Source organism: Acinonyx jubatus, chromosome A3 (genome assembly GCF_027475565.1).
Source record: "Acinonyx jubatus isolate Ajub_Pintada_27869175 chromosome A3, VMU_Ajub_asm_v1.0, whole genome shotgun sequence".
NCBI lineage: Eukaryota > Metazoa > Chordata > Mammalia > Carnivora > Felidae > Acinonyx > Acinonyx jubatus.
The window spans coordinates 105,953,661-105,974,117 of NC_069388.1; the positions used below are offsets into that span (position 1 = coordinate 105,953,661).

The 20,457-nt window shown below is 42.6% G+C and overlaps 1 protein-coding gene across 2 annotated transcripts in view; it reads right to left on the reverse strand.

Annotated features, from left to right (window-relative positions):
• Positions 1-2,189: 2,189 nt before the first annotated feature.
• TMEM178A (transmembrane protein 178A) overlaps positions 2,190-20,457 on the reverse strand; it is a 51,886-nt gene continuing 33,618 nt past the window's right edge. The window contains exons 2-4 of one of the 2 annotated variants that reach the window (XM_027033612.2): positions 16,530-16,643; positions 13,301-13,438; positions 2,190-3,174 (exon numbers count right to left, since the gene is read on the reverse strand). In XM_027033612.2, the coding sequence (XP_026889413.1) occupies positions 2,933-3,174; positions 13,301-13,438; positions 16,530-16,643 (494 nt within the window). In that variant the 3' untranslated portion in view covers positions 2,190-2,932. The remainder of the gene's footprint in view (positions 3,175-13,300; positions 13,439-16,529; positions 16,644-20,457) is intronic. The other variant, XM_027033613.2, reaches the window with a different exon arrangement.

Genomic DNA, 20,457 nt, shown 5'->3' on the forward strand with positions numbered 1-20,457 from the left:
GGAAGGCAGGGGGGGCTCTGTTTTTGCCAGCACACGTTTGAATGTAACTGAACCCCCCTGGCTTCTGGGCATCTTTGTGGTGTGTGAACCCTTCAACCTTCTGTCACTCGAGGCTTTTTTCCATTCTCACCTCGAATCCCTAGGAAGCTTCTCAGAAACTTCAAAAGTCACTCACTCAGACACTGCTTTGGTGGTTGGAATATAAATGTTGAAGTGTCTTGACATCTTCTATGGGGATCTTTAAAGAAGACTTCAAAGAAACAGCTCTCCTGCTTTGAGCATTTCCCACATAAGTAATAAATGAAAATAATTCCCCTTGCTATATGTCTCTGATCTCATTCAGAGGGATGGGTTTATTAAACAGACCTGAGAGATTGCTGAGGAATCTCTCCACAGGCCCCGAGAGCCTGTGTGGTCACTGGAATCATTTAACCTCTTCCAATAGGCTTATGTGACAATAGGTGGACACTGTCATTTGGAAATCAGGCTTTATTTGTAGGGGACGGGAGGGGAGAGGGGGTAGATGATCATTATCGTTATCCTTCCACAAGTACCAAAGCAGCTTTTATAATAAAGAAAAACATATCTGGCACGAAAATAAAATCTGAAACAATGTCTTACTTCCGGATATGGCATCTTCCCCTATTTTACAGAGTAGCATTAGCACACCTTGCGTGCAGGAAACAGGATAATGTCAGAGGGAAAAGGAAAAGCTTAGAAGTTCGCTAGTGTCCACCCTTCTATTTAAAAATAAGGAAACACAATAGAAGGATTTTAACTTTTGTCCTATACCCTGACATAGGAAAAAGATTGAGAAAAAAATGAAGCAAATTGAGTCGGAGTCTGATCCTCAGCTCCTTATCATAAAAATAGAATAAAAGTCCCTGTCTCACAGAGCTTTTGAGAAGGTTAAGTGAAATCATACCAGGGCGCCTGGGTGGCTCAGTCGGTTGAGCATCCGACTTTGGCTCAGGTCATGATCTCACTGCTCACGAGTTCAAGACCCGCACTGGGCTCTGTGCTGACAGCTCAGAGCCTGGAGCCTGCTTCAGATTCTGTGTGCATGTGTGTCTCTCTCTCTGCCCCTCTCCCACTCGCTCTGTCTCTCTCTCAAAAATAAATAAAAACATTAAAAAATTTTTTTAAATGAAATCATACCTGGGGGGAAAAAAGACATAGCCCACTTACTGGCACACCTTCAGTGTGAAATAAATGCTAACTACTAAGGAGGTTACCACAATGCTGGCCCAGAACAGGGACCTCAATCCAGCTGCACATCAGAATTTTCTGGGATATTGCTTCAAAAATACTCAAGCCTGGGCCCTGCTGCAGACATTCTGAGTCAATCAGTCTGAGGAGGGGCCTAGCTTAGATGTGGCTGAGAAATTCACCAGGTGACTTTCTTTTTTAATTTTTTTTAATGTTTATTTACTTTTGAGAAAGAGAGACACAGTGTGAATGGGACAGGGGCAGAGAGAGAGGGAGACACAGAATCCGAAGCAGGTTCCAGGCTCTGAGCTGTCAGTACAGAGCCCGACGTGGGGCTCGAACTCACAGACCCCGAGATCATGACCTGAGCCAAACTCGGACGCTTATCCAGCTGAGCCACCCAGGCGCCCCTCACCAGGTGATTCTTCATGTGCAGCCAAGATTGAAACCCGCTGGCCTAGGAGGTCCAGGGACAAAGGAGAGACCGTGGTTCCTTAGCATGGGCTGACTACCAGATAGATGATGAAGAGAGAGGAAAAATTTTTAAATACTATGGAAAGAAGTTTGAAAATGACACACACGGGGCGCCTGGGTGGCGCAGTCGGTTAAGCGTCCGACTTCAGCCAGGTCATGATCTCGCAGTCCGTGAGTTCGAGCCCCGCGTCAGGCTCTGGGCTGATGGCTCGGAGCCTGGAGCCTGTTTCTGATTCTGTGTCTCCCTCTCTCTCTGCCCCTCCCCCGTTCATGCTCTGTCTCTCTCTGTCCCAAAAATAAATAAAAACGTTGAAAAAAAAATTTAAAAAAAGAAAATGACACACACAAATAGCAAGTGTGTGGCTGCCACAAAAGATAAATTATAACCAACCTAATGGAAGCAACTAGTAAGCCTTAGCAAGAGTCTTACTAAAACAACAGAATTCCTCCCTGTGCACATGGGTAAGGAGACCCGTTACCACTGCGGAAAGAAAGCACACCCAGACTAACAAGAGGGCAGTCATTTAATGCAGAAATCCAGTTAACAGAAAGAGACAGAGATTAACCAACAGGGAAGACATCGAACAATACTGCATAGTGTCACAGATTAGCTCTTACACGGTTGGTCTGTTCTTCCTAGGATTTGGATGCCGGTACAAAGACAGAGAAGAGACTTCCATTAAAAATAAATAAATAAATAAATAAGGCAACAGAAGAGGAATCTTCCCGTGACAAGGAACACCCACCAATGATGCACAGATATTTGGTGCTGACACAAGACACCATTAGGACACGTGCCGAAGGGACCGCATTAAAACTTAACAAGCGTGGTACAATGACAAGAAAATTATACTTGCTTTGTTACGAACCCTTTTGCAAATAGAAAGGACTCTCGGGTAATTGTTATATACAAACTTTCTGAAATAAACGGCAATCATACAAATTTTCCCATTGCAATTTCCCCTTTTTTCTAAACCTAGAAATGTTCCATGGCACTGCTCCCAATTTCTCACAGTCAAAGCATAAATAGTCATTAAAGCACTTGAATCCACAGTAGTCTTGTCCGTAGAAAGGTATGGAGGTTTTGCGTGATTTTCTATCAGTCGTCCAGAAAGGGCTGGCAGGCAACGGTTCGGAACGTAAAAGACCACTTTGTGCTTGGGATCCCGACTTGAATTCCACCATGTTCCTCTCAGGAGTCGTCGGCACTGTGGACGGGCCACCGAGCAGTGAACTTGAGTGCGGACAGTCATACCGTGGAGTCCCTGCCAGACTTTAGATGTGCAATCTTGGTCCGGCTAATAAACGGATAAGCGATGCACAGACCTCCAGCTGCCACGATAAAGCCCAAACTGCACCAGGCACAAAAGATGGACCAGCTGTAGCCATGTTCCACGTCATCAGGCAGGCTATAAATGAGCTTCGGGAGCCGGTGCAAGTCGTAGGAGATGCTGGCAGCATACGTACAGAGGGAGATGGTGCAAAATATCCCTATAAATAATGCAAAAGAGAACACGGTTACGGTGTTGCCTGCTAGAAGGCAAGTGCCACACAGGCCTCTGTGAAAATCGGGCCAACTGATGAGGTGGTCACTCCAAATTTGTAAAGGAGCTGTAATTCCCGCACTGGAAGTCGCCTGAATTCGTTCCACAAACACTGGAGAAACTTTCGTGCACCAGGCTGTACACGAGGTGTTGGAGGTAGAAGAGGAAAGAATACAGGAGGAAATTCCGACATCTTGAATTATTCAGAATTAGCTTGCTTGGATTTTATGTATGTTTGAACTTATTTTTGGCTTTTGTTCTTTTTTTTTTTAAATTTTTTTAATGTTTATTTATTTTTGAGACAAAGAGAGAGAGACAGAGAGAGAGCACGAGAAAAGGAGAGACACAGAATCCGAAGCAGGCTCCAGGCTCTGAGCTGTCAGCACAGAGCCCGACGCAGGGCTCGAACTCACAGACCGTGAGATCATGACCTGGGCCGAAGTCAGAAGCTTAACCGACTGAGCCACCCAGGCGCCCCTTGGCTTTTGTTCTTAAAACAATAAAATAAAAATTCTAACTATTTTTGAGGAAACGATCTTTTCTATAATCACTCACACCTAATACGAGAGTCTTCCTTTCCCCTTACTCTGTACCTGATGGGATACATTTTTATGCAGTTACAAGCATCACACAAAGTCTATTTTCTTTTTCAATTACTATTTTCATTAGTATTTACCATGTTCCCTGTAAATAATATCTTACATGAAATTTTCAAGTGCTCAATTATGTTTTAAGGCACAGAGCATGGTATATACCAAGGCCTCAACAAATCATTGTAGGTTTTTTTCAATGGATGAATAAAAGCTTTTAAGTAATATAAATTAAATCCAGGATGTTGGAATTGATGTAAAATACCTGAGTTAGGAGATAATATACTTCAACCATTCAGAATATAGGAGGCAATTTGAGTGACATAAAGAAAATGGACCGGGACCCCTGGATGGCTCAGTCAGTTGAGCGTCTGACTTTGGCTCAGGTCATGATCTCAGGGTTCGTGACATTGAGCCCCGGGTCCGGCTCTGTGCTGACAGCTCAGAGCCTGGAACCTGCTTCGGATTCTGTGTCTCCCTCTCCCTCTCTGCACCTCCCCTGCTTGCACTCTCTCTCAGAAATAAACATTAAAAAAAAAAAAAGAAAAGAAAAAAAGAAAATGGACAGACCCCAAATTTTACTTTTTTGTACCAACACACGTATGTATAATTGTCTTTCCAGAACGCTAAAATCAAGACTTTGATAAAAATTCCCCAAACACAGTATTTTTAGTACTTAAGTGGTGTTCCAAGGATATAGATGGTCTATTCCACCACAATGGACTGCCAGGGGTGCTCCTTTTGATGGGCAGGGGATCAGAATGTGGCAGTTGCTGACGATGGGTAATGAAAACAGAAATGAACACCTAGTGCAGTAATGGGATGCCCAGTTCTGTTCCAAGTCCGGTGCCTCTCTGCTTCATACTTTGGTTTATCCCAGGGAACAATGGAGGTTGTATCTATTTGCTTGAAAATTGCATTGAGGATATATTGAGCATCTCCATAGATAATAGACATAGATTTGAGGGCTAAAAAGAGAGGGCCTAAAGTAACAGATTTCCCTCCATCCTTTTTAATAGAGCTCTGGCAATCAGAAACACTAGCAGAAAACCAAATTCAGTGCAAGCAGCAATTGGGAGAAAATAAAGGTGACCTTAATGCCATTTTTAAGTGCCAGAATTCTGCCTGCACTTAAATCACATAAGGGCACATTGCCTGAATCCTTTTCCAATTGTGCATTTAGAAAAGAAATGTTTCAAATTAAGGGGATACTTGATCTGAGATAATTTGATATTTCCGACTCTTTGTCTAATTCTGTTTTTCCAAAAAGGATACAATCTTATCTTCTGACTTCCTGCTCCAGATTATTATGGCAAACATATCATTTTGAGTTCCCCAAAGATCAGATGGAAATAATTCTTCCATAAAGGAACAGGCCAGTCAAAAAATAATACTCCTCTGCTTTTTTCAAACCTCATGAAGAGCAAACGTTCTTACGTTTACATGAATGTTTTCACTGGCACGAAAACAAAGCCAGTGTTTCTATATAACAAAGTCCTTCTAAGGAATGCTGGTCATAGAACAATAAGGCAGTTAGAAAAAATGATCTCTGGAGTATCAACAGGTAAAATATCATAATAGAACAATGACCCATTCATAGGAAAAACAACTCTATTCTGCATTCAGCTGTCTGCACAGAGCTGAATGCCTAAAAGCAAGGCTTTTTACAAGTAATGTAGGTTTAATGACCTCTGAAAACTTGAGTTCAAACTAAGACTTTTAAGCATCCTTTGATGTCCAAATGCATTGGGCTGAGATGCGGGAAATGTGTCTTCTGGTCCCCAGATCTACCGCTGATCACTGTGTGACCTTGAAATTACCCGAGTCTTAGTTTCCTCAACCGGGAAAAAGAAATGGGGACTTAGTTACTGCAGACCCTTACAGTATCAGATTTCTGTGATTCTGTTATTCCAAAATAAAGGCACGGAGCAAGAACATTCCCCACCCCCACCCCCCCACCAAAAAAAGAATGCCATGTATATACTATATATGCTCCCGTTGATTTTATACTGAACATTGATTTTATTAGCACCTCTCCCCTGCCAACTCCATAAAATTGCTTTTGGTGAAATGAATTTTAGTATAACACCACCGGTTTACACTGAATAGAAGCGGATTATAAGAAATCATCTACCCTGAAGGCTTAACCAGAAGGATGATTTTCTCTGCCCCTGGTGTCATGAATGATTGTGCCTTATGTCTACGGAGCTCATGGAGACTGGGAAAGATGTCACTAACAGAAATTCCTTTCTCTGGGGCGCCTGGGTGGCTCAGTCAGTTAAGTGTCTGACTTCATTCAGCTCAGGTCATGATCTCATGGCTTGTGAGTTTGAGCCCCGCACTGGGCTCTGTGCTGACAGCTCAGAGCCTGGAGCCTGCTTTGCATTCTGTGTCTCCCTCTCTCTCTGCCCCATCCCCACTCATGCTCTCTGTCTTAAAAAAATAAATAAAACATTAAAAAAAAAAAAAGAAATTTCTTTCTCTGACCAAGTTCCTGAAACTCCCTAAAGCTAATCAGTGGCCCACCATGAGCAAAAGTTGGGTACTTCATGTCATGCTTTTTGCTACTGATCTCACCCTCGGACCCATCTTGCCTTGCAAACCCAATTGTCCCTTTGTCATATTTGTATTACTTGTATTTATTTTATGGTGAGATATCTATGTCTCTCAAGTTCTTTTTGGAAGAGGGCACTTGTCAGATCTGGATGAAAACATGCCTTATTTTCTGCTGCCTTTACTCACTTTGCTTAAAGTTGGCGGGAGGGTTACTGTGAACCCACAAAAATTCCCCCGTCTGCCCTTCTCCCTTCCCACCAGTGCTCTCACAAGCTGCCCTTCGGTGACATTTTTAATTCTTCCAAGATGCTTTTGAAATTGTTCTGAGAAAGAGGAAAGCAAAGATGAACAAAACAGCATATGCGAGAGTTCCTCTTTTTCAGACTCTCACATCGTTCAGAGAGCTTGAACATAGGTCGCTGCCACAGCTGCTTTTTGTGGGATGGGAAGGCCTGTTTGTGATTATTTCCAGGAAATGTACTAACAGGAGACAACACATTGTTTCCACCTTGCCCAAAAAGACTTTATAAAAGAGGCCTAACCCACTGAAGATATTTTAAAAAGGAAAAAAAAACTCCAACACTAAAGACACCAAGAAAGAGTGTTGATCATATTATAGGATTAAGGCCCACCTTCATGACCTTATTTTACCTTAATCACCTCTTTAAAGACCCCATCTCCAAATGCAGTCACACTGTGAAGTAAGGGGGGTTAGAACTTCAAACATCCGAATTTGGGGAGGGATACAACCCAGTCCGTAACATCATCTGTGGGTGTAGTCAATGCGTGAAGTATATTTCTATTCCTTTCATAGGTCTTAGCAAGAGTTTACTATTTTAAATGTTACTTGATCAGTTATTCAGTGATTAGTTATCAAGCATCTACTATGTCCCAATCCAGTTCTGATTATATTAGAGGTGGTTTAACGAGTCCTTGTTGGTCACAGCCATGATGGGTTTGACGTCGCCATGATCAGGAACCCACTTTGCTCTCCAGCATGCATCTCAGGGCAAGGTAGTAGAGACCTCCTAGACTTTTGGTAAGTTCCACATGGAGTCTAATAGAGCTGAGCACATGGAGTCAACAAAACCTGATGAATGAAACTGACTTCTACAACACACTGAGTTCTACCAATCTAAGGACCAGTTCATCCCAAATTACCCCGTGTAGGACTTACCCCCTAGAGCCAGTTATTGCTGTCAATGCTGCATTTTTATCATTAGCAATCTAATTAATGCAAGGTATGGGGCAGGGGTATGAAAAGATAAATAAGGTACCACGCCTGCACTCAGAAAGTTCAAAATCTAATGGTCCTTCCTGATGATCCATGGAGAGAGACGTCGTCTCTCCTCCATTCTTCTCCGAGGCGTTCCTTCCCTTTCGCTCACTCCCTGACCAGCCAGAAGTCCCCCTCAGCTACCAGTGACAGTCTTCAGCCCAGCTGGTGGTGCCTGGGGAGAGAGGTTCTTGAGTCCCAGCCTCGATCATGGTTATTGCTGGTAGCATCTTCAAAACAGTGAATAATTGGGGGTATAGCTCAGGGGTAGAGCATTTGACTGCAAAAACAGTGAATAATTACTGGTTCTGAAAAGCCCTGTATGCAACTCCTTTTCTTATAAAATATTAAAAAGTTTTCTACCAATATTCTTAATTAGAAGATACCAGGATATCACAGAATTATAGGGTTGGAAGGGATCTTTTGCGGATCAGGATGGAAGTAAATTTATGCAGCCGTCCCAGATCATCAACCTAATTTCCTTCCCTGAAATCTTCAAGGTGCCTGTGGCCAGCTGGCAAGCTGTAATTAGGGTAACTGGGCCCACTCTTCTGACCATCCTCCTTTGATGTGCTTAACAGTCCGAAAGGAGTGAGGCCGCCTCACCCTGGTTAGCCTGCTTGATAAATAACACAACCGCAACGCCCCAAGGCATAAACATTGATTTTTTTTTTTCACTCCTTCAAAAGACAGCCTGCCCATCATTCTGGTCTCTTTGCTCTTCCCGCAAAAATGCCTCCTGCGATTTTTCACGCAGATTGCCCAAAAAGCCATTCCTCAATTGTCTTTCCTAAATGAATAGGCAAGACTAACAGAAACAGACAAAACTTAAAAAAAATAAAATAAAATAGAAGGTCCACAATCTGCAATTATTAAATCCAAAACATCCACTCTTTTCCTGAAAGTTTGCAGCAATCTTGTTTAATGCAAACCCTGACCTGATGTGACATGAGTCTATTTATAGTCCTTATTGATCCTGCTTCATGTGAATATTCATATGTTTTGCTGCAGAAATGTTAATGTGTTTGATTTCAGACCCTGCTGAGGGTGTTAGATAATATAAGGTATATTCACCATATTTACTTTTCTAAAATGAAACTTAAAAATCCTGAATTCCAAAACACATCTGGCCCCAAATGTTTCAACTGAGGTCCTAAGGACCTGTGGTTTTAGGTCATAATCAATGGATAACCTAGATAATTTCATTTATCTACTACAGCGAAGTCTTTTTTTTTCCCCCTTTAATGCATCAAAGCAAAGGAAGGGATAACCCAACATGGGTGTTGACTGTCCCTGAGCTTTGCTGGGCAGCCTGGGCTCTGTCACTTTTTGTTGGCTGTCACAACACTCACTGGACAGCCCTGCCTGTGAAGGGGAATGACCCAGTGGGCAGTGGGGCCCCCATCGAGAAAGGCCCAAGCTTTACCCAATTTTTGAGATTCCCAAGATTTTAAAAGATAATAAAACAAAAGCAACAGCAACATAAACGTTACATTTTAAAATGTTTGCTTTGAATAAATTAACCCTTTTAAAGATTTGTGTATAAATAACTGAAATTATAAGTATCATGATTATATCACCACGGCGATGCATCATTGAATGTTGATGGAAATAGGCTTTCACAGCACCCCAAGAGCAGAAGATAAACCTGAGGATGTCTTAATCCCTCAGTCCTCTGCTCGGGCCTCTTCGATCGTGTGTGTGTGTGTGTGTGTGTGTGTGTGTGTGTGAGAGAGAGAGAGAGAGAGAGAGAGAGAGGGGGGGGGGGGGGAGGGTGAGCTCAGACGCCATGAAGTCGAAAGGCTGTATCTGGGGGGCTCTGGGGGATGTGAGGCCTTCCCCGGGTCCTGCTGGAAGGCCCCTGGAGAGGCCCCAAAGGGGGGGAAGGGGCCCAGAACGCGGCTCCCATTGTGAACAGTCAGCAGCACTGCTGGTCCACATGTGGGTAATCAAGAGCTGTCTGTATGCAATAAGGCAGAAGGAGGAAGACTGTTTCAAAGTTTCCATTTTAACATCTCAAACTGTCACATCCCTGATGCTCTCCATTGAAGGTTTGGCTAATAAGTTCAGGCAGAGAACGAAGATGCCAGCGCATTAGAAGGGGCTAAGTTTAGCATCAGAAATCTGTGGGAGAGATGCTGACAAGCGCTGCTGAAGACACTTCTGCTTAATTAAAATCAATTCTTTTAACCCTTAGTTGCTCTCTTCCACTGCTACTACATATGAACATCCTCCAGCTAATTTATCTCGTGCAGTGGATTAATGTGGCTACCCCGGCATTTACAAAGGAAATATAAAGGCACGATTTGAAATAGCAAAAATCAAACAAACCTCTCTAAACCCTACAAGGAAGGGAACAGATGAACACAACACAGCATATCCACCCCTCGGAAGAGCATGTAACTATGGAATACCATTGAAAACAACAGAGCAAAAAAACAGCAGAACAATGTGGGGAAAGCTTATGGCAGGATGTTATTTTTTTTCCTAATTTTTTATAATGTTTATTTATTTTGAGAGAGAGAGAGAGAGACAGAGACAGAGACAGAGAGCCAGAGCACAAGCAGGGAAGGGAAAGCAGGCTCCAGGCTCTGAGCTGTCAGTAGAGAGCCCGACGCGGGGCTCGAACTCATGAGCCTTGAGATCATGTCCCAAGCCGAAGTCGGACTCTTAACCAACTGAGCCACCCAGGATCTCCCCTTTCTTTTTTAAATTTTTTTTAATGTTCATTTATTTTGAGAGAGACAGAGTGCAAGTGGGGAAGGGGCAGAGAGAGACAGGGAGACACAGAACCCAAATGGAGGATGTTAAATGGAAGCTCAGAAGACTAAATACTTTACTGTGATCATGGTTACGAACATCTTTTTTTTTTTTTTTAAATGAGGCAAACTCATGGGCAAGATTTGGTCCAGAATAAGAAAAATATTTCAACAACCTCCTTTTTCAGGTGGTGGGATCTACAAGAGGATTTTCTCCTTATTCCCAAATGTTGGGCCAACCAAACATTTGTTTGGCCAACCAAAAGCCAAGAAAACTGGACGATGTTATGTTGTGTCTGTTAGTCCTTCAGGACTGGTCATCAGACTTCAAGTTTCTAAGCCTGGGGTATGTTTTTTTTGGCTGTTGTGGGGTTTTTGTGATTGTGGCTATTGTTTTGCTTGTTTCGTTTTTGTTTAACAATTGCACATGGGCTTTTGATGATAAATCCTGAGGATGCCTGAGTCAATCTGGCTCGGAGTTCTAGTCCACATGAGGATCAGAAATAAGGGCTGAGCATGGAAATGTGGATCGGGGGCAGGACGCTTGGCTGCTAGCCTTTCTCCCTGCCTACCCAGTGCTCACCAACCACCCCGCTTTATTTAAAACCAGTCCGGCCTGCGACCTTCCTAGGAACTCTCACTAGCCCTGGCTTTTATGGCCCAGTGATTTATTTTACTGCTAACGATTGTTTTATATCTAAGAGCATCCTAAATTATTTATGCATTACCCATATTAAAGTGTGCTTTAAAACCACCACTAAGGTTTTCTTGTCTATAGCTTCTCTCATTTTCCTGACAAGGGGATATAAGGTGAGACTTTCCAGGGTTGGGAGGGGAGGCGAATCTGCAGTTCTTTGATGTATACACGGACGAGAGTCAGGAAAATGGGGGCTCAACCAATAATGGGAGGGAAGAACATGGATGAGATTTTTAACGACCATTATGCCCCAGCAGAGGCTTAAAGGGATCCTCTGGGCAGACAGGCCTCTCTGCTTTTTGCTACCCTGACTCATCCGTTCTGCAATTTGGATTTTAAATGAGGTACCCAATGGCTAGTCTGGAGGGTTCAAATCTTCCTCCAAAACCTCAGGACCTAGAATTTTAGCCTCCCTGTGCTACAATCTAAGAGCATTCACCAAAATATGGAAAGCTCAACTTGGTTTTCTGCTCAGACTACTCAGGGGCCGTGTGACCTCAGACGGTTCTGTCAGGGTGCTTACGACGACGACGATGACCCATCTTGCTCACAGAGAGAGAAAGGGGCTGAAGGAAGGGCCCCTGCCTGTGACTTGGGTTACTTAGGCTGCCGATTGTCCGACCACACCAGAAAGCAAAGCGCCACCTACGTGTCAACCCTGAAAGAAGGACAGACAGGAAATGGTGCCAGCCAATGGTGTCAGGCATCACTGCCTCCAGTTAACCGGTGGGGGAGCGGCTATTAAGGAAGAAGCACTAGCAAACCCAGGTGTGGTCGTTTGAAAAACTGAACTCCAGAGAAATAGGCAATAGGCTTGTTCAAAATGGCGACATATGCAGAATCATATTGGCTCCGATACTGAGTATACTTGTGAAACTGTTAATTTGGCATTTACTAATCACTAATACATTAATTACCTTGTGAAAGAGGAGACGGGGAAAAAAAAGGTTTCTTCCCTGTAGCCGCCTTCAGTGTTAGCTGTCAACTCAGCTCCTGACTCCTTTTTAGACAAAAGCACCCTTCACCTGCTAATCAAAGAGACCACAGGCCTGTCTCCACACATTACCCCCTTTCCAATACCCTGCTTGAAGATCCCTCTTCTGCTTAAAACCTGGTGGCTTCCATTACCCTTGGATTGAAATCCAGCCACTGCCTGCATCTCCCACCTCAAGAGACACTATCCTTTTTCTCCCTGCCCTCCAACCACACTGGTCTTCTTTCCATGGCTCAAGATACACCAAGCCACCCCTGCCTCAGGACGCGGCTCGCCCTGCAGCACATGCCCGCCCTCTGCCGGCTGCTTTCCATGATTTAGCTGGGAAATCACCTCAGCCAGGTGTTCCCTGAGACCCCTATTCCACCTTCTTTGTTTTCCTCACAGTATTTATCATTATCACAAGTTATGGTCTCTGTCTCCCTGCGACAGAAATGGAGAAGGATTCTGTTTGCCTTATTCATGGTGTCTCTGGTACCTAGAGTAGTAAGTCCTCAAAAAACATCTGTGGAGTAATTTGTGTGTAAAAATGACACCACAGTGCCTGGGCGGCTCAGCCGGTTACGCATCTGACTCTTGGTTTTGGCTCAGGTCATGATCTCACGGTTTGTGGGTTTGAGCCCCGCGTCCGGCTCTGTGCTGACAGTGTGAAGCCTGCTTGGGATTCTCATTCTCTCTCTCTCTCTCTCTCTCTCTTTCTCTCTCTGCCCCTCCCTCACTCATGCTGTCTTTGTTTTCTAGAAAGAAAGAAAGAAAGAAAGAAAGAAAGAAAGAAAGAAAGAAAGAAAGAAAAATGACACCAAAGACACCATCACTAAGAGAAGTACTTTGAGTTAACTTTCAGCCTTGGGGGTGGGTTGTGCTGATCACTCTTTCTCTCCTTGCGGGCTCCTGATAAATGATGACCAGGGCTTGCCAGGAGTCCAGGCCAGGGCTAGGGACATGGTATGAAGCAGAGACAGAAAATACAGGGCTGGCTCATACGGAGATCAAGCCCAAGACATTTCTGTCCAACCTTCTCGGGGCCCACAGTGGAGAAACCAGGCCTGTACTATTAACACTGCTGTTTTCTTTAAATTGTGTATTACCCACAAAAGCCAAACGACCTCTGGTTGCTCTTTGCACAAGTGAAAGCAAAATTAACAGAGCGAGGCTGGCCACAGGCAGGCAGCCTCCACTTTTGCTGAGGTGTTGGGCGTACCTGTCATGAGGAAAAGGAGTCCGGCCACGTGTTGGGTCAAGCTTTCCTCCCAGAAGAAACTGACCGTGGCCACGATGCAGCCACAGAGCAGGACGGCTACAGCCATGCCCAGGAAGCCAGCAGTGATTCTTCTCAAGTCTACTCTCGAAACACAAACATTCCCAATGAAAAGCAGAAGCAGCAAAGTCATTGAAAACCAGAGAACGAAGAGCTTTGAATATACATTGTCAAAACTAGTAAGTGACACAGGCAGTCTTAGGGTCTGTGGGGCCGAGGTGGTTTAGGGAAGTCTCTCCCTAGGTATTCCAGAAGAGGACAGACGGGGTCCAGCAAATCCAGGGGGCAGAGTCTACCTTCTCTGAGTCCACGGAGAAGTCTGTACCCCACGGAGAGTAGGCCAGAGGACAATGCCAGGGTAAACCTGGGTAATAGATAGCAAGTTCCTTAATGTACTGAGAGTGAGGTAGGTAAGAGAAATATCTTTACTTCCCTTAACACAGTGAGGGAAATGTAGCTTACCACCACTGTAGTGGCTCTACTTAATCCGGCTTTGGAGAAAGAGCCCACAAAGTGTGTTACAGTGAAATATGGTTTTACCTGAGCACCTTGATGGCCGATTGTTTTATTTCTCGTTTACATCTACTCCCGCCTATTTTCAAAAAGGATTTGAGAAAGTGGAGGCAATCGTGGTGACTGAAATGGGGCCCAAAGTGCACATATGGGATATCTGCTCGTAAACTCCCTCTCCCCTTAAACACAGGCCCCACAGCCCAAGTACCCATTTCCACAGGCTGAGGAGAGACCTTTCTCATGGCCAAGGGTCTGCCATAGACACAACCGGCAGGTATGGTCTGTCACAAAGACGCAATCGGGATCCCAGAGCCAAAAACCCAGCCCCTCCACCACCTCCTAGGCAAAACCAAGAGATGGACGGACTGCAGGCACCTGACTATTGTCACTCTGATTGCTACCCTCAAGCAGTGCTCTGATTGCCCACCCTTTGCTATTTCACTTCTTCTATCTCCTTACCTTTTGTTTGAACAAATGTACATTTTTAAAATTGTTAGCTGAATACCTGTGACCCTTCTTAAGACAACAGATTTCGAGCAGAGATCCAGTGCCCCTGAGGCCAGTCAATAGCTCTGGGCACCCTTGGACCATTCCTTTTTTTTTTTTTAATTTATTTTAATTTGATTTAATTTTATATATGTATATATTTTTATTTTTTAATTTTATTTAAATACAAGTTAGTTAACATATAGCTTAATAATGATTTCAGGAGGAGAATTTAGTGATTCATCCCTTACATATAACACCCATTGCTCATCCCAAGTGCCCTCCTTAATGTCCATCCCCCATTTATCCCATACCCCCCACACCTCCCCCCAGCACCCTCAGTTTGTTCTCTGTATTTAAGAGTCTCCTATGGTTTGTCTCCTCTCTTTTCATCTTATTTTTCCTTCCCTTCCCCTATGTTCATCTGTTCTGTTTCTTAAATTCCACATATGAGTGATATCATATATTTACTTTCAAAGGGATTTCCCATTTTCAGCTCAGAGCATTAAATGAAAGCAGAGCATCTCTGCCTAGATGAGGAAGTGTAGACACCTCAGACCAAGGGCCAGGGACAGTGATAATTTAAAGGGGCTGAGTTTAATGTTAAGGGTATAAGTCATTTGGAGACATCCACATCTGAACAGGGGAAATGTCAGAAGAGTTCAATCATTAGTATCTCAACTCCCTAAATTCCCTGTGGTTTCAGTAGTAATTCTCTTGTCTATGACCATTAAAAGGTACAAGGTTCAGATATAATCCACATAGGATTTGCATCAGTACCAGACATGTTAAGCTTATCTGATAAACATAGTACAAATCACCAAATATAACTTTCTCAGAAAGGGCTATGCATGCAGATACCGAAAGTCTCTTTCTGGGAGAACCTCCAAGAGGATGAAGGGAACACTCAAATACCGTCTTGCTGGGCAACAGCAGGGCACAGACTCCTTGAGTACAGAGGTGACACTCTTTCTCAGGTTCCTATGTCTATCTTTTCTCACCAGACAGAAAAATCAGTGACTGTGTGGCTTTCTAGACTTGTTGATTAAGGCAAAGAACTCCAAACACGCTCATAAAGAATTCAGATGTGAGAACACTTAGATAAAACTCTCAGACCTGCTGAGAAATGCTTGTTAAGATCAGCCAACAAGAGAGAGTTCTCAGGGAGTCATAGCACTAAGGAAAAAAAACACATTTCAGCCAATGACTTTCCAAGTCCTAAATCTGCCAATCAGAGTATGTGTAACATTGAGATTGCTGCTGGAGCCGTGTCATAAGAGCTTCCATGGTCGGGTGTGGAGTTCAAAACAGAGCCTTTCATCTGCAGAGATTTCCTCACAAAATGAGGTTCTGCTTGGTTTTCTGCAGTGGCCTTGGCCACCCAACTGGATCACCAACGTCCTTGCTGCTTATGTCATTGGCAAATGACAGTGTCGGCCTCCGATTAGGGTCTAGTTTTTTTCTCTCTCTCTTTTTTTTTTTTTTTTTTTGCTTTCCTGAGTCATCTATCACCAGGCAGCATGAGTCAGCAATTTTCAGGTAGATATCTGCCCTCTTTAGTATCACATGGCATGGTCCTTTCTAGATTTTCACATTTTCCTGACAGTGAAAAAGAGTAGTTCCCATCATTGAGATGTCCTCTGATAACAGACCTCCTGTGAGAAAATTACAACATGCACTCATAAAGATATTTTGGCAGAAATACCAAGGTCTGAGATAGACGTGGTAGCTAAAATGAATATTCTACAAACGAAACAAAACCGAGAGTACCTAAGGTATAATCTCCTTGGTTTACTAACCTAAGTGGCAGAGCAGATCTTCATGCACGATGACTTGGTAAAGAAAAGATGCAGGAGGCCATTTCGGTACAGATGCCCCCAGGGCAGAAACACACACACACACACACACACACACACACACACACACACACTGCCCTGTCTCAAAAAGCCTCAGGCCTGATTTTCACATGTTCCACCTGTAAACAAGTTGTGACTGCAGCCTAGCGAAATGACTCCCTGAGTCGAAATGACTCCCTGAGTCGCTGACCAAGTCAGATTGGGCCCACATAGAATCAGCACAATGTCCTTACGTCCAAACCTGAGAGGGCTGGTGGGAATACTTTTTGTGCGGCAAGACACCATTTCCTCTCTGACCCGTTCCCAGAAATACTCACGAAGCAGGTGCCATTCATCTTGCTGAATTGTCTTGGTTAAATTGAAAGGAATGTTTCGTAAGCGGATTGGCTGAGAAAAGTGGTACTTGATGGCTGTGCATCGCTGTGCAATACCTTGAAGGAAATAAGAAATGCGATTTACTAGTCCGTGTATTTGTAATAGAATTCTGGAGATCTACAGCCCAATAATGTGTCCTGAACTGGGTTGAATGGGGGGAGGGATAGGAATCACCTGATGACTCTCAGTGATACAGGCAAGTCAGAGCAGTAAAAATCTAAAATGTGAAATAATTTTTTAAATCACGTGTCACTTGTGAATGTCATAAATTTGATAAAGATCTAAACTCCCCAAATTGTTTTTCAACGCTGAGTTTGTGTTAACTAAACGCAAAACTCCTCAAGGAAAAATGGCCTAAAAGTATACATGTGGTTGGGGGAAATCAGCTTAAAATTTTAAGTTAACCCAGATAAATTACATGTGTCTGAACTTGATCCAATCTCAAACTCTCAAACGGGTTGCATCAAAAAGTTCATTAGGAAGTGTGTTATTTGGAAACCAGAAGACATTATTCCATGAAGACTTAGGTGGTGATTCCATGGCTTAGGTGGTGATTCAGTCACCAGATAAGCCTCAAGAGCCTATTTAACCCCAGGGCAGCTGATGCATTTCCTTAATATAAATTTTACTGACCTAAATTCTGGGTCCCAAGAGAAAGAGTAGTACTAAAAGTAGAGAGGGAAACGAAAATTAAAGTAGAGAGGAGAAAGAAAAAACTTTCCCTACCTTTTCTGGCTGCATGCCCAGCCCTAGGCACAATATTTTGAAATGAGCAAGTATACCCATTGATTTATCTAGTATCTTCTCCTACCCTCTCTCCCAACCCATGCTTTTATTGCATGAATAAATACGGGCTTATTTTTCCCCTAAAATCTTCTGAGTCCCATGATTCAGCCTGAATCCTATGATAACCCTGCAGCTACTAAAAAAAAAAAAAAAATCCTCATAGATGCAAATAAATGTCTAATTTCTGGAATTTAATTACTTATAGAAATAAAACTTTGGGGGGCACATAGGTGTCTCAGTCGGTTAAGCGTCTGACTCTGTTTCGGATCAGGTCATGATCTCATGGTTTGGTGAGTTTGAGCCCCACATCCAGCTCTGTGCTGACAGCTCAGAGCCCGGAGCCTGCTTCGGATTCTGTCTCCCTCTCTCTCTGCCCCTCCCTTGCTCGTGCTCTGTCTCTCTCTGCCTCTCAAAAATAAATAAGCGTTAAAAAAAATTTTTTCTTTCAAGTTATATAAAAAAAAAATGTACATTCCTGGATGGACCCCACCCAAGATATTCTAAATCAAAGGATTTGGGATGGAGCCAGGAACCTGAACTTTAACAAACATCCCAAGTAATTCTGAGGCAGGCAGTCCTTGAATCTCACTTTGAGAAACACTGCCCCAAGACTACCTCTGCTTTGGGGAAGATTTTTCGTTTTTTTTTTTTTTCATCATGAAACCACCAATTCCCTCAAAGTTCGAAGCTCTATTTTTCTCCTTGTTTTTTCAACATGGGCCCGTGGCAGTGGTTCTGTGGTCTAAGGCACATAAGTTAGATGTTTACATAGAAGTCAGAAAACGCCTGTGCTTAAAAAGAACAAACAATCTAGGATGAGAATAGTAGCAGATAACATGCTGCAAATGTATTAATAGCTTGCATTTGTATTTTTCAAAACTGTCATTCCAAGCGGTATTCATCCTCTGGCTGACCTTGAGGCTCTGTAAAGCAGGGAGTGAAGGCTAAGGCAGAGCTGAAGACATGAACGACATCCACACAGAGCCCATCAGCAAACACTGGGACTTATTAGTTCCAGGCAGCTAAGGACATTTCTGTCCATTAGCTTCACACACAGCTGGTCAAGCAGAGACTTCAGGGGCCACATATGACAAAGAATAGAGACTTTATAGAATCAGTTAAGGAAAGACACTAAAGAAACCAACAACACCACCAAATAATAACAAACCCTGAGGAGGAAGAAGAAGAATCTAATTTCTAGAGTTGCTACATAATATTTTTTTAAATGCACAGTTTTCATTAAAAAAGTATACAACATACAAAGAAACAAGAACATATGGTCCATGCATGAGGAAAAAAGCCATTCAGTAGAAAGTATCACTGAGGAAACCCAGATGTTGGACTTACCTGACAAAGACGTTAAATCAGCTGCTTAAAACGTGTTCAAAGAACTAAAGGCAAGTATGAGAATGATGTCTCACCCTACAGAGAATATCAGTAAAGTGACAGGAAGGATAAAAAGAAAAAAAACAAAAAACAAGTGGAAATCCTGAACTTGAAAAGCACAATAAATAAAATGAAAAATCCACTGGAGGGGCAGAAAAATTAATCAGCAAACTTGAAGATAAGTCAGATTATCCAGTCTGAAAAAAATGAAGAAAGAAGAGAAGAAAATAAACAGAGCCTCAGAGATCTGTGAGACACCATCAATTATATCAATGTCAGTATAATGGGAGTCGCAAGAAGGAGGAAAGAGAAAAAGGGGCAAAAAGAATATTTGATGAAATAATTGTCAAAAGTTCCCCAAATGTGATGAAAAACATACATCCTCACATCTAAGTTTGATGAACCACAAATAGGATAAACTCAAAGGGAGCCACACCCAGACACATCATAATCAAACTCCCAAAAGCTAAAGAGAACGTTTTGAAAGAAGCAAGAGAAAAGCAACTTATCACATACAAGCGTTCCTCAAAAGAGTAGAAGATGATTTCTCATCAGAAATTATGGAAGCCAGAAGGGAGTGAGATGACATATTCAAAGCAATGGAAGAAAGAAAATTAATCAAGAATTCTATATGCAACAAAGTCATCTTTCAGAAATGAAGGAAAAATTAAGACATTTCCAGCAAAACAAAAACTCAGAGAGTATGTCACTAGCAGACCTGTCCAACAAGAAATACTAAAGGGGGTCCTTCTGGATGAAAGGAAAGTACAGTAACTGAATCTACATGAAGAAATAAAGAACATTTGTCAGGGTGCCTTGGTGGCTCAGTCAGTTAAGTGTCCGACTTTGGCTCAGGTCGTGATCTCACGGTCCGTGGGTTTGAGCCCTACGTCAGGCTCTGTAGTGACAGCTCAGAGCCTGAAGCCTGCTTTGGATTCTGTGTCTCCCTCTCTCTGCACCTTCCCCGCTCTCTCTCTCTCTCAAAAATAAATAAACATTAGAAAAAAATAAAGAACATTTGTCAAGGTCATGACATGGGTAAACATAAAAGACAATATAAATGTACTATCTGTGCTGTAACTTTTTTTCTATTACCTGATTTAAAAGACACAAAACATTAACCAATAATTGTAAATCTCTGTTGAGGATCATACAATGTAATGTGTATGATAATAACCATGCAAAGGAGAGGAGAGGGAATGGAGCTATAAAGCAGCAAAGCTTTTATATACGAGTGAAATTCAGTTGGTATTAACCCAAACTTGATTGCTATAAATTAAAATGTTAATTGTAATTCACAAGGCAACTTGTGTGTGTGTGTGTGTGTGTGTGTATACATACATATATAATACATATTTAAAAGGTTACTAGAAAACATCCATTTAACACAGAAGAAGACAGTAATGGAAGAAAAGAGGAACATATAGAAAACAAATAGCAAAACAGCGGACATAACTCCTCCCTTATAAGGAATTACATTAAATCTAAACAGATCAAACACTCCAATCAAAAGACAGAGATTGGCATTATAAATAAAACGTGATCCACCTATATGATGTCCACAAGAGACACACTTTAGATCCAAAGATGCAAATAGGTTGAAAGTAAAAGTACAGAAAAAGATATACCATGCAATCACCAAAAGAGAGATGGGAATGGTATACTAACATCAGATAAAATAAACTTAAAGACGAAAAT